At 38.0% G+C, this 14,320-nt stretch overlaps 1 protein-coding gene across 2 annotated transcripts in view; it reads left to right on the forward strand.

The window, feature by feature from the left end:
- Positions 1-13,119, forward strand: part of LOC143859151 (UDP-Glycosyltransferase superfamily protein) — a 31,137-nt gene extending 18,018 nt beyond the window's left edge. For both annotated transcript variants that reach the window (XM_077369831.1, XM_077369830.1), the window contains 4 exons: positions 8,164-8,336; positions 11,099-11,251; positions 11,438-11,519; positions 12,113-13,119. In XM_077369831.1, coding sequence (XP_077225946.1) covers positions 8,164-8,336; positions 11,099-11,251; positions 11,438-11,519; positions 12,113-12,502 — 798 coding nt within the window. In that variant the 3' untranslated portion in view covers positions 12,503-13,119. The remainder of the gene's footprint in view (positions 1-8,163; positions 8,337-11,098; positions 11,252-11,437; positions 11,520-12,112) is intronic.
- The last annotated feature ends 1,201 nt before the right edge of the window (positions 13,120-14,320 follow it).

The raw sequence follows: 14,320 nt of genomic DNA on the forward strand, positions 1-14,320 counted from the left end.
GGTGTGCCCTAGAGCATCTTGTTGGATTAAACTTTAGCGATAAACTATTAAATTGCCATGTTGATGTGCACATGATGAAATGTTCCCCACGCATGGGTTGGTATCCCTTCCCTATCCATTTATGGTGAAGCTTCTACTTTGTGTTTGCCACTGCAAATTACTGTGTAGCCCTTATGCAACCTTTTGTGGGCTACTTTGGGGCCTTTTTTGTGTGCTGTTGCGAAGCTTCTACTTGAGTCTCTAGAAAACCTTCCTTGTGGACTCTAGCTGCTAAGCCATTATTGCGGTTGCAAGCCATTATTTTGGTTTCCATGTCATTCATGCGGCTGTTATGCCACATATGTGGGTTGTTGTGCCTTCTCATGCCTTCATGGCGTGAAATGCTGTTGTGTGGAGATTCCCATACATGGAAGTATTGTTCGTGTGTGGATTTCTTTACTTGTTTGTGATGTATTGCAAAATGAACATGATGTGTGTTGGGGAGAGAGTGATATTTACCCACAGTTAAGCATTCAAAGTCAATGTGGAGGTCTGTTTCAAAATTATGTTGCATTTGTTGGAGCACACATCTTGTTTCCTAAAAGACCTTTACTTTTTGGGCAACTTAGTTATTGGTGGGTTTATAAATAGTACAGATTTTTGCCAATTAGTGCTTTGAAAATTGTTGTCCAATCATCCATTAAAAAATATATTTTTTCCAAAAGTTTGGCTTTTAAAAGCTAATTTCCAAAGAAGACTTAACGCTAACTTCCTTCAGTTCTCTTTTGCTTATATGAATCAAATTGCAATTTTATCTTTAACAGCAAGTTTTCACTTGTTCCCTTCTCCCTCCCCATATACGTTCACTTAGCAGCTTGAGACGTCATCGACCACTATAGATAGTGTTGCTTATAAGAAATGCATTTTACATGGGAGTTCTAAGAAAACACTGCCTTCCATACTTCCGTTCGTCTCCGAGAAGATATTTCCAATGGGTAGCAATAACAAGGGCAATTTAATTTTGAGGGGGATGGTCTGGATGGAGATGAGGGAGAGGGGGAATTTTGTTTTAAGAATGTATATTGGATTGGGGTCTTTTTGTTTTTTGTTTTCCAGGAAAGAGGAGAAGAGGAGGGGGGGGGGGGGGGGGGTGGTTCTTAGGATAGAGGTTTGAGGAAAAGAAGTTATTAGGGTTATGGGTTTTGGAGGAAGAGATTGAGCAAAAGATGAACATGGGTTTTGAGAATGGATTGAATTGGATTTTGGAAGACGAGTGAAGAAGATGATGATTTAGGTTCTTAGAATTAATTGAATTGGTTTTATGGGGTTTGGAGGAGATAGAGGGGGAATTAGGTTATTAGATTGTCTCGAATTTGGTCTGTTTTTCCTTCTTTTTTTCCGATTTTTTCCTCCTTTTCATTTAATTGCCTTTTATTTGAAATTTTTGTTTATATTTTATTTTTTGATAAGTTAAAGGAAGAGATCAGACAGTGGGTGGTTATTGACTATCTGTGTTGGGGAAGAACGTGCATTGTAAAAATGGGTTGCATGGAGAATGGATTGACTAAGATTCTGAAAGTAAAGAAGGATATCTCTCTAATAAAGCTGAAGATAAAATGAATATTCTCCATACCCTCTCCCACCCCAACTATAAATAGATGCATCAGTGCTTTGAGGGTTCCATCATGTCCAAATTAAAATCCATCTTCCTAGGCTTCTGGTGAGAGTGTGGCCATGGCGCAATGTTAGCTTCTCCTGAAGGGATGCTGCTCTCATCTTCATTGTGGCTTTCTGCTTGGTTTTCAGTTTTGACACATGATGGGAGCGAAATTGCACCTTCGTCACTGATGGTCTCTAGGTTGAATATCACTATGGGTTAGGGTTTGGTTTAGGACTTGAGAAGTGGAATATGCATTTGTGAGGTGAATTCCGATTTTATTGTAGGGTCATCACGCCATAGGTCCCCTTGAAAATTTGCGCAAGAGCGAGAAGGGAGAATGGAAAAGGAATTTATGTTTCTAAATAAGGGTAAATGTTCAATTTGATTAATAAAACCAAATGATAATTGATAGAATTTAGTTTCAATGATGTTAATCCTGACATTTTAGTGAATTGATGATTCCCAAATTGCATAATATTTTCCAACCTAGGAACTAATTGGTATTTCCTTACATAGTATAATAAATTACCCACTTAGCCCAAAACGAAACTATTTAGTAGATACTCGAAAGCATAGTATGGACCGAAAACAGTTTTGCATGTGTGCCCAATTTTAAAGTAAATGAGATTTTGATCATTAAATTGTGATACCTAGCTATGGATACAAATATTGACATGTATTCTAGGAACAAACACGCCACTCAGTATTTTTCTTAAATTGCACAATGTTTACCAAACTAGGGACTAATTGGTAATTTCCCTAAATAGTATAATAAGTTACCCCGAAAGGGAACTATTTACTAGATGCTCGAAAACATAGTAACGACTGAATAGTTCTGTATGTGTTGCCTAATTTTAAACTTATTAAAATTTCGGTCATTAAGTTGTGATACCTAGCTAAATTGCACAATATTTTCAAAGTAGGCCTTAGTTAAGGACTTCTTTGAGAGGAGAGGATAGGGCTGTGTGGATGCCTACTTTTAGGTGAAACTTCTTTCAGAGGGAACTTCAGTCGGTGACCAGGCTTTTCGAATTTTTAGAGGGATGCCACATAAAAAAGGATGGATCATATATAAGAGTATGGGTTTAGAATACTTCAGGGGAGTTCTCCATCAAATCCTTCTACCATCACCTTGCGGCTTGTCCTATTGTCCCCAGGTTAGCTAGGGTTTGGTCTATCCAAGCCCCTCCCAAGGTATGCATATTTAACTGGGCCGCTCTTCACGTGCGGATTCAGACGTGGATTTCTTGAGGGAGCGAAAGATGTTGATTATAGATCATTGTGCTCTATGTGTACAAGATGGGGAATCAATTGATCATTTATTCACTCACTGTAAGCTTGCTAGGGAGATATGGAGCGGCATCTTGGGTAGATTTGAAATATCATGGGTGTTCCCAAAGCACCTCATTAATTATTGGATTGTTGGCAAGTGGCTCCTTGGATGAAAAAAGGCTAGATCTTGTGGGATGTATCCTTCCTTGCAATTATTGGGGTTTTGCAGAAACGGAGGAATGCTAGGATATTCAAGGGGCATGCAAATAGCTCTTCATATTTATCCACCAAGGTGAAGACTCTAACGATTTCTTGGGTAAATACCCTTCCTAGTTTTAAGTTTGTATTCGCTTTTGACTCATGGAACGGGTGGAGGGAGGGTTGATTCAGTACGGAGTTGAGACCTTCGGTTGTGCAGGTTTGGGAGCCCAGTCCATGGTTTCCCGAGGCTTAACTTTGATGGTTCTAGTTTTCGAAATCTAGGTCCGGCAGGTATTAGGGGAGTCCTAAGAGATGAGGGTGATTGGTGAGGTGGGCCTTTGCAGGCCCCATTGGAGTGGCTGACTCTAGTGAGGCGGGAGGTGCGTGCAGTCTACCAAGGCATCAAGCTTTTGGTGGGAGAAGATCTAGATTGGGGGTTGTGGTCGGGGGAGACTCCCTCAATGTCATCCGTTGGTTGAACAGTTCCCATGATTTGTGGAGTTATTTGATGAGATTAAAGACACTGTGGGCAATTCGAGAATTTCTTTCCTCCATATCAAGGGATTTGCCAATGGGGTGGCGGATAGGCTTGCTAGGGATTGGGCTTGATTGGAGGCATTTGAGCAGTTCAATTTTCTTCCGCTTACCTCTGTTTTTCTTTCCATTTCTTTTATCTTGTGTATCCTCTGTCTTTTCTCTTTCTTGCTTGTATTTGACCATCACGGTCCTCTTCCTTTGATGAAATTTTGACCATTCAAAAAAAAAAAAAAAAAACAAGAAGAAGCTTGTGATACATAGCTATGGATACAGATACTGACTTTTATTCTAGGAACGTACTCATCATTTTCTGAAATGTTGGACATGGATATGGATACCGGTTACCCATACCGTGTGATATAATGCAAGAGGTAAATAAGTGAGAACTTTCAGAACTCAACTAGATTTAACTTAGAATATCGAGTGAATAATGAGTTTTTTTATGATGCATGTGCATATTTTTCACGTAGAAGCACAATTAGAAGCCATTACTCTGATTATCCAAACCATTCATATGCTAGGCCTTCTTGTGGTTGGGTTGTGAATTTTCTTCACCCCGATCTGACTTATAAGCTTCCAATTTGCGGCCTTCAAATGGACGGTTAGAAAACACTAAAGCAGTGTTTTGCTTTCATTAGAAAGGTCTCCTCAATGTGGAGACTTAGAATCACCTGACGGAGATTTGGTGCAGCCCCATCAGTATCACGGGCTAGTAGATAAATGGTTTGGATCATTAAATAAGTGGCCCTCACTTGTACTTTTGCCCACTCATGTTTCTCCTCGAAAATATGTGGATACATTCTATAACAACTCCTGATTAATTTATTGATTATACCCTCTAAACAATTCACATACTCAATGTTACAAATTGCAAGTACAAACATCCTTCAAGCATGATAGTGATAGTTAATTCAACAAAAGTGCCATATATTTTTGAACCATGATCATTAAAATAACAAACAGAAGTAAGGATACAGCATCATGTGCTAATAAATGTATTGTATTGTCTCAGACACAGTATATTCGGTCAACACAAGTACTCAGGTATTTTTAGGGCCAACTTTTTGGGGTTTAGGTTTCTAAAGGGGATTCTCGGAGTTTGGAAATTTTAAGGAAAATTAATCTTTCACCAATGAGAATCAACAATGTTACATAGGCTACCTTAGGAAATTTTCATCCTTGAAAGTCCTAGCAATTACTGGAGGTCCAAAAAAGGTGGCTAATAGTTGTCATCTAATGACCTTTCCATGGGAAATCTATAATCTGTATGGAACTTTCCAAATGTTTGAGAATTCTTTAACCATCTTGTTGCTGGCAAACTAATTAAGGTTGTACTAGTTTTTGTGAGAAAAAATATTGAAGTTTATTGAACATGAATGACTGTAAAATATAGTTCTTGTAAAAAACATTGAAGCTTAGGTCCTTTTTTTGGTTTTGCTATTTCATTAATGTCTTTTGTTTGTCCTACTGGTCATTATCTATCTAACATAATTTTTTTCCGCTTATTCGAAAGGGATTCCTTTCCTATTTCTCCAATGATTTCCTCTCATGTTGGCTTTAAAATTGTAATAAATTTGAATTCTCTACAACATGAATATGGATACTCGTTTGCTACTGCCAGTGTAAAGGTATTAAGGGCAGCAAGAAAGCTCAGAGTCTAATATCAAGAAATCATCTGGGAACTGTCAATTTCTACATGAGAGAGAGAGAGAGAGTGGAGAAGAAGAGACAAGTGGAGATGGGAATGCGTGAGAGAGATAGAGAGTCCTAACTCTCCCACACGAAAAATACTTTTTTAATTTGTATATGCGTAAGTAGGTTTCCATATAAAGACCAATATACCCTCATGTGTAATACGCCCACTCTAACACTCTCCCTCAAGCTGGAGTGTATATATCATACATGCCCAGCTTGTTACAATAAATCACTCAACCTCACTTTGCTTATGGGTTTGGTAAACATATCAGCTACTTGATCATTTGATCTAGTGAACACCATGCAAATCTCCCCTTTTTGAATCCTTTGACGAATAAAGTGGCAGTCCACCTCTATGTACTTAGTTCTTTCATGGAAAACTGGATTTTGCGCTATATGAATTGCTGGCTTGTTATCACAGTGAAGAGGTGCAGGAGATGAGTAGGGAAGCTCAATTTCTGACATAAACAATCTCAACCAGATCAACTCACACCCTGTATAGGCCATGGCCCGATACTCTGCGTCTGCATTAGATCTGGATACCACATCTTGTTTCTTGCTCTTCCATGACACCAAATTTCCTCCAACAAAGGTACAATAGTCTGTAGTCGATCTCCTATCTGCAGGAGATCCTGCCCAGTCTGCATCTGAATATCCCTTGATCCTCATATGCCTGTGTTTCCTGAAGATGAATCCTTTACCAGGAGCCTTCTTCAGGTATCTCACGATCTGTGTGACTGCTGACAAGTGTGATGTCCGTGGTGCACTCATGAATCGACTAGCTACACCAACGACATAGGATATGTCTGGGCTTGTGACGGTGAGATAGATCAGCTTCCTAACTAGCGTCTGTATCTACTCTAGAGGCTCCCCCTGACCAGGATAGCTTAATGTTGGGATCCATAGGCGTCCCGACGGGCTTTACACCTAGCAGACCTGTCTCCTCCAGTATATCAAGTGCATATTTCCTTTGTGACAGAGATATCCCTTCACGTGAGCAGGCTACCTCTATCCCTAAAACATATCTGAGGCAACCAAGGTCTTTAGTGCTGAACTCTCTCTGAAGGAAATCCTTGAACCTCTGTATACCTGCACTATCACTCCCGATAACAATGATGTCATCAATGTAGACAACAAGAAAGAGTCGTCCATCCTTAGACTGAGAGCTGAATACGGAATGGTCAACGGAACACTGAGTCATGCCAAATCTTACAACTGCTTCGAATCTCCCAAACCAGACACGTGGAGATGCTTAAGACCATACAAAGCTTTCTTCAACTTACAGACGTCATACTTCATCCCCCCTGAGCAACATACCCAGGAGGTTGCTCCATATAAACCTCCTCCTGCAGATCACCATGCACGAATGCATTTTTGACATCTAATTGATAAAGTGGCCATGGCATATTAATTGCAAGCGAGATCAGAACTCTAACTGACAGAATCTTGGCTACAGGAGAGAACATATCCGTGTAATCAATGCCATATTTTTGTGTGTATCCTTTTGCTACTAGTCTTGCCTTCAATCTTTCCACGGTTCCATCACATAAGTATTTCACTGTAAACACCCACTCACATCCCACTGTTTGAGTCCCATGACTAAGAGAAACCAACTGCCCGATATTATTATTATTTAAAGCACCCATGTCAACATCCATTGCTGCTCGCCAACTAGGATGAACTAAAGTAGGTGACGTGCGAGCATAAGAAACTACATCCGAGATAGAGTTAGGGCTAGGTTTAGTGTAGTTTTTTTTTTTTTTTTTTGGGGGGAGAGGGGGGGGGGGTTATAGGATTAGGAAAGAGGCTAGGGCTAGATCTGATGAAGAAAAGGAGAAAATAATAGAATGGGAAAAAAAATGGGTCAGGGCCTGATCTGATGAATGATGGACGAAAAAAAATATGCCTGCAAGGAGGAAGAGATACAACCACTCCTATCTTTAGCTCTGATACCATGTTAATTTCTTCATAAGGAATAGAGAGAGAGTGGAGAAGAGACAAGTGGAGATGGGAATGCGCGAGAGATAGAGCGTCATAACTCTCCCACACGAAAAATACTTTTTTATTTGTATATGCGTAAGTAGGCTTTCATATAAAGACCAACATACCCTCATGTGTAATACGCCCACTCTAACAGGAACTAAAAATGCCTTTATTTGGATTTGGTCCATAAACCTAAAGGAACTATTTTTTTGAACAAGTAATTCATGAAATAGAGGCATGACATGAAACAAACTAAATAAAGGAATATAAGCATCTGCTCTGTTAAGAAATATGAAAAATCTACTTTCTCCATGAGGATTTCTCTAGACAACCCGTGCGGGTGTGGCCCTTTGGCTTAAAGTCATGGGTATGCTCCCCATTGACGCGAGTTCGAATCCCCCCGGGCTTACCCGATGCGCGTGGTTTACGGGTGATTTCACGCAGTAGGGAATAGTCCTGCCCTAAAAAGTGGGGTGGTATACCCTATGTCATAAAAAAAGGATTTCTCTAGACCAAAATTTTGCAAATGAATTCAAAATTTGTCCCCACAACTTTCCATCATGTATACTTTTCCATTGCCTAAATTTGCTGTACATTTGCTTATGTAGCTGATAACTGTTTTGCATTGTTATCTTTACCCGTCCCAAGTCTGTGGTTTTAAAGTCAAGCAATGGTACCTTTTTTTGTGGTTTTAGTGCGAGAAAGTAGTTTCCACAAAAAGTCGATTGTGCTCTTTTTTTAATGCTTCTGCAAGCTACTTGTGATTCAATGTGGCTCTTTTTTTAATGCTTCTGCAAGCTATCTTGTGATTCAATGTGGCATTTTTTTATGAACAGGTTTCATTATCCATTCAAGCTGAAAATATATTGGAAGAAACTATACATGGAGAAACGAAAGGAGATGTAATCTACTATTGGGTGCGGCTAGACATTGACACTAGACTTACAGGAGCACATGCAAATCTTAACTTTTGGTCCATGTGTGACATTTTAAATGGTGGACATTGCAGGTATATTTACAGAAGATCAGTTTGAACCATGAGTCCCTTCTGTGTGATTTTATTTGCATATTCAAATGCCGCTGGAGTAGGCAATTTATTCTAACTTCTGAGTCATATATGCTAATGGGTTAGACTACGTTTAACTTCTAGAATTCAATATGTGATACTGTGTAGCTATACCTGCCGATGAGGAGACTGCATGAGGCCATAAATCCACTCTCTTAAAATTGGTCTCTTACTCGCTTTAGGCTCAACCTTGAAGGGCCGTATAAACCTCTTCTTGGAGATCTCCATGAAGAGACTCTTAGTTAAATTCACCAGTAATGCGGGCCAAAACATCTAGAAACTCCAAATAAAAATGGTGAAGGAAAAGCAAGTTTGAAAACAGGTACATCGAAGAGCACATCGTGACATCAGCCCAAAGGCCCACACTTCAGATTAGGAAATAAAAGAAAAAGAGGGATAGTGTTTATGTTTGGAGATTTTTGATGTTCATTTTCCCAAATTTTCTGATATTGTATGTTGGGGATAACCTATTGACGATAAGTGATTCCTAGGTAGGCAACCGGGGGGTGGTGTGGGGGGGTGAATTAGTGTTTTTCTTTAAATTTCCCTAAGGCTTCTCTCTCTCTCTCTCTCTCTCTGAATGGTAGCAATTTCATTCAATAAAAGGGGAAGACTGAGATGGTCCACCCAAGATTACACATAAAACAAATAAAATACAGAAAAGAAAGATAAAAGGAAATGAGGGGAAACACGGTCAAGGGGGAAGGAAATTGAACATCTCCAAACCCAACTTCCCCACACCATCTTTGGCAAGCCTGTCCGCTATTCCATTAGCAGACGACCCATGATTTCCCTAAGGCTTTTCAATTCCTCATTTCTACACCTTTGATTTTTGTAAACAAAAATTAACACAATTAGATGCATAGATCTAATAACAATGGAATCTCAAGCTAACTGTAAGAGAAAAAGAAATAAAGCAAAGAGAAGGAGAATAGAGATTGTGCACCCGGTTCATAGTGGTTCGGCCTATCCCCATGCCTACATCCAATCTCACGAGCAAAATCCCACTCGTGGCTCCACTATATGTCTTTGTTAACTGTGAGCAGGACAAGCACTTTCTTCTGGTTATTCCAGTGGTGTGGGGATGCTCCACTAGCTGTAGATTATACGAACGGATTTATGTTTCTTTTTCTTAGTTGTGAAATTATACAAACGGATTTTTTTTTCTTAGTAGTGAAATTATCTTCATTTATGTTGATCTAATTGTGGCTCTATGCTTTCATTGTTGCCTTTTCTTTTCCTTCCTACATATGCATTGCACATGCTCTTTTTGCCAATGTATAACTACAACAATTACATTTTCATTGGTTCCTGTGGATGCAAATATTTTTCCATTTTATCTTTATATATATATATATATATATATATATAGATATATATATATATATATATATATATATATATATATATATATATATATATATATAGAGAGAGAGAGAGAGAGAGAGAGAGAGAGAGAGAGAGAGAGAGAGAGAACATTTCCTACACACTTGTGTAGGTAAGTTACCTACGCACTAGCTTAAAATACAGTGGGGGCCCACATTGTTTGGGTGATCCAAACAATTCATTTGAATGGTCCTCACATAGATAGGGTGTCCACAAAAAATCAGATCCATAGGATCATCCCAACCCTACGATTTGTGGAGGTAAAATGGACGTGTATAAACCTTCACAAATTAGTCCATTTTTTGCCTCCATAGTTTGAATGGTTAGGATGATCCTATGGATCTGATTTTTTGTGGACACCCTATCTATGTGAGGACCATTCAAATGAATTGTTTGGATCACCCAAACAATGTGGGCCCCCACTGTATTTTAAGCTAGTGAGTAGGTAACTTACCTACACAAGTGTGTAGGAAATGTTCTCTCATATATATATATATATATATATATATATATATATATATATATATATAGAGAGAGAGAGAGAGAGAGAGAGAGAGAGAGAGAGAGAGAGAGAGAGAGAGAGAGAAAATAGAGTTCCTAAGGTGTCACCTCATATAGCTTATATGAGGTGGCGCTCACAAAACATAAAGGGCCCACATTTTTGGGGTGATCCAAACCACTCATTTGAAAGGCCCTTAGATGCATATGGTGCCTACAAAAAATCAGGTCCATAGGATCATCCTAACCCTTTCATTTATGGAGGTTAAAAATGGGCAGTTTTATGGAGGTTTATACCCATCCATTTCAACCTCCACAAATGGAAGGGTTAGGATGATCCTATGAAGTTGATTTTTTGGGCACACCCTATCTATGTGAGGGCATATCAAATGAATGCTTTGGATCATCCAAACAAAGTGGGTCCCTTATGTTTTTAAGCGCCACCTCATATAAGCTATATGAGGTGACACCTTAGGAACTCTATTCTCACATATATATATATATATATATATATATATATATATATATATATATATATATATATATATATATATATATAAAATATTTTATCACTTTTGGTATGCTTCTTTAGTACTCTCCTGGACAATCGGGGGATCTTCAGGACTCTGGGTTGGTGTGATAGATGGGATCCATGAAAAAACTAAGGGTGTTCTCCATATAATGTCTGATGGTCCCATCTCTCATCATCTGAGGAATTGAGTACATCCTCTCCAAGAGGACCGACCTCAGTTTTTTTTGTTCATTTTGTTCTGTAAACAAATGACTTCTTGTGGCTTCATTCCTTTTCCAATTTCTTGCAGAGCTGTCTTTGAGAACACCTTCCGGCAAATGTATGGTTTACCATTGGACATGGCAACTCTCCCCCCAATGCCGGATGATGGAGACCACTGGTCTTCATTGCACTGTTGGGCAATGCCAACCCCATCCTTTCTTGAATTTATGATGTTTTCGAGGTATATTTGAAATTTCTTCAACTTTGCTTTCTTGTGGCAATGCCAACCCCATCCTTTCTTGAATTTATGATGTTTTCGAGGTATATTTGAAATTTCTTCAACTTTGCTTTCTTGTTTAGAGCTACATCTTACCAAAAAAAAAAAAAGAGCTACATATGATTGACAGTTTTTTTTACTGAATTGCAGAATGTTTGTTGATTCACTTGATAATGTGGTTCACAATTGGAGTAACGGCAATGCATGTTTTCTAGGATCATCAAAACTGGAGGTATGCTACCTGGCCCCTCTGTCACAAATATCTCCGATATTTTCAAAATAAAAGCGATTTTATCACGGTATTTTGATAAAATGAAAAAATCCTGATATTTTCATTTACCGCAATAATGTTGCATAATATCACGATATTTGGATGGTATTTTAAACTCAACTCAACTCAACTCAACTCAACTCAGCCTTTGTCCCAAACTAGTTGGGGTCGGCTAAATAAATCCTTTAGAAAAAATTCACGAAGAAGGTAAAAGAAATCTACTCGGGTGTAATCCTGTTTCTAGTTGGGTTCTTCTACGTGGATCATTTTCTTCCATTCTATCCTATCCAAGGTCAATTCCATTTGGATGGTATTTTAACGATATTTTTATTTTATATTTTTCTTAATTTATATATTTTTAAATAATTTTATTTTCATTGTTTTTTTCCGATATAAACCTGAAAAAATAAAATAAAATATATTATATCCTGAGATCTTCCCTTGCCGAGATATTCCGGAGAACAATATTTGTGACTTAGCGTGACCGAAGCTTTGTCAATTCCAGATTAGGAAGATTGTGATATTCATGGTTATTTTGTTATTTAAAAACACAGAAAAAACACTGCTACTGCCGGATATTGGACCTCTTGGTCAATGTTTGGGCTTACCACAGTGCCCGAAAAATGGTCTATATCAACCCAAACTCTGGATCGCTGGAAGAACAGCACCCTATCGAGCAACGAAACGGGCTAATGTGGGTGAAATATTTCAACTTCACACTATTGAAGAGTATGGATGAGGATCTAGCTGAAGAAGCTGATGATCAGGACCATCCAAATGACAGATGGCTATGGCCATTAACTGGCGAGGTGCATTGGCAAGGGATTTATGAGAGGGAGAGAGAGGAAAGATACAGACAAAAGATGGACAAGAAGAGGAAAAGTAAACAGAAGCTATCGGAAAGGCACAGAAAAGGGTACCAGCAGAAAACACTGGGACGATGATAGAGAGACAAAGTTCCCCATTAAAGGAATCTCAATCTTACCATTGTGCTCAAATCTCCTAAAACAATACTGACTGGTCAACTTGTTGAAATAAAAAAAAAGCTCGTGATTTCGAGAAGTAATTGATTCTTACAGCACTGCTAAGGACGAGAATAAGGCCTTTGGAGTGCATATTTTTTTGGTTCCTGATTTTGTTGAATGAATATGGAAGACATAGGGAGAAAGAGAGAGCTCTACCACCAGAAAGAAAGGCTACAAGGTGTCGAGAGAATGGCCTCAAAAGTGAGAATGTTCTTTTTTTTTTACATTAATCATCAGTTGGAGGGATTCTTTTCTGTTAATATTCATTCAAACTCCGATTGGAGATTGACCCTTTTAAGATTGATGATTAGAATGCTCTGTTTTTTTCTTCTTTAATCATCAGTTGGAGGTATTCTTTTCTGTTTATATTCATTCACATTCAGATTGGAGATTGATCCTTTTATGATGGATGACCACGAAAGCCAATTGTAATTTTGTTGTTGTTCTGAACTGAACCCAATTGAGTTCTTTTATCATCCCCTTGCAGAGAGGAGTTTTGTGGGCAATTTTTCAATGACAATATGTGTTTCTCGATCTTTATTTTAATTCTTCATGATGGCATTTATTTTTATAAGAGACGTTGTTGTTTTAATGCTAAGGTGGTACCAGAAGAAGAGGCTATAAAATTTTCACAGGAAAATGATATTTGCACTCCTTTCAAGATGGCACAAAAATTGATTGGCTGTTGAGAGCATGGAACAGGTTCTAAAAGTTAATTAGGAACGTTTGAAGTAAAGGGAGGAGTTCCATTATTTAAACAATCCAGTGTGGATATGAATGTTCGTTTAATAGAAATTGATATTGTTGTTACTATTACCACAAAAATTGCCAAGCCTATATCATGACTGGTATAAAATGTCTCTGGATAGAGAAAAAAGGCCAAAGAAACAAGAACAAAAGAAAAAACGTGTGAAACAAATGGGTTTAAAACAATTTCATGTTAATAAAATTCAATACAAGTACTTTTATATAACCATTGATCAGACCCACTTATCCTACTTCCTATGTCTCTGGTATGGCTCCATTAAGAAGAAAAGGCAAGCTGAGTTAGTGATTTTTCATATTATTTTACACAATTAAAATTGGCGCTGTCCTCCTTGTTTTAATATCACAAACTCAGCTTGTCTTTTCTTTTGTAATTGGCTTCTGAGAGCTTTTTGGGAACAGTAAGATGAGTTAGTGCAATTATAAAAACACTGTAGTGCAAATATCTGTAGGCATACATTTTAGACAAAGTTGTTAATGTGTTTTCAATCTCCTACAAAGAGAATATAATGAGTTACAACATAGTACCAAAATGGGTTGCTTCACCATTCTCCTAGAAAGGAATATCATTTGCACAAGTATTGTAATAATACTTTCAAATGTTGGTAAAAGGTTTCAAGCATGACAAAAAATTATTTTAAAATAATGCATTATCATATGAAATCATTTGGCATGATTTTGGGCCATTCAAGTGCTAAATCTTTTGTGATGAAATGAAAGTCTCTAGTGAAGAAAAGCAGGGATTTTGAAGAATTTCTAGAGAGAGATTTTTTTGTTTCTTCCCTTCTTTACACGACATTGTCTTTGAGGTTTCATTATTTCCTTTTCAATATTCTCTATAGTTGTAAGGAATAGAGACTCTTCCTTGATTTGTCTGTCTCTATCTTGTTTTAGTATCTTACTAATGTAGGGCGGTTTCTTATTTTCCTTTTGGTTTCTTAGTCCTCCTTGTATTAGGAAACATGGTAAGAG

Source organism: Tasmannia lanceolata, unplaced genomic scaffold (genome assembly GCF_043159265.1).
Source record: "Tasmannia lanceolata isolate RefF3 unplaced genomic scaffold, GAP_Taslan_0.1 ptg000029l, whole genome shotgun sequence".
Classification (NCBI taxonomy): domain Eukaryota; kingdom Viridiplantae; phylum Streptophyta; class Magnoliopsida; order Canellales; family Winteraceae; genus Tasmannia; species Tasmannia lanceolata.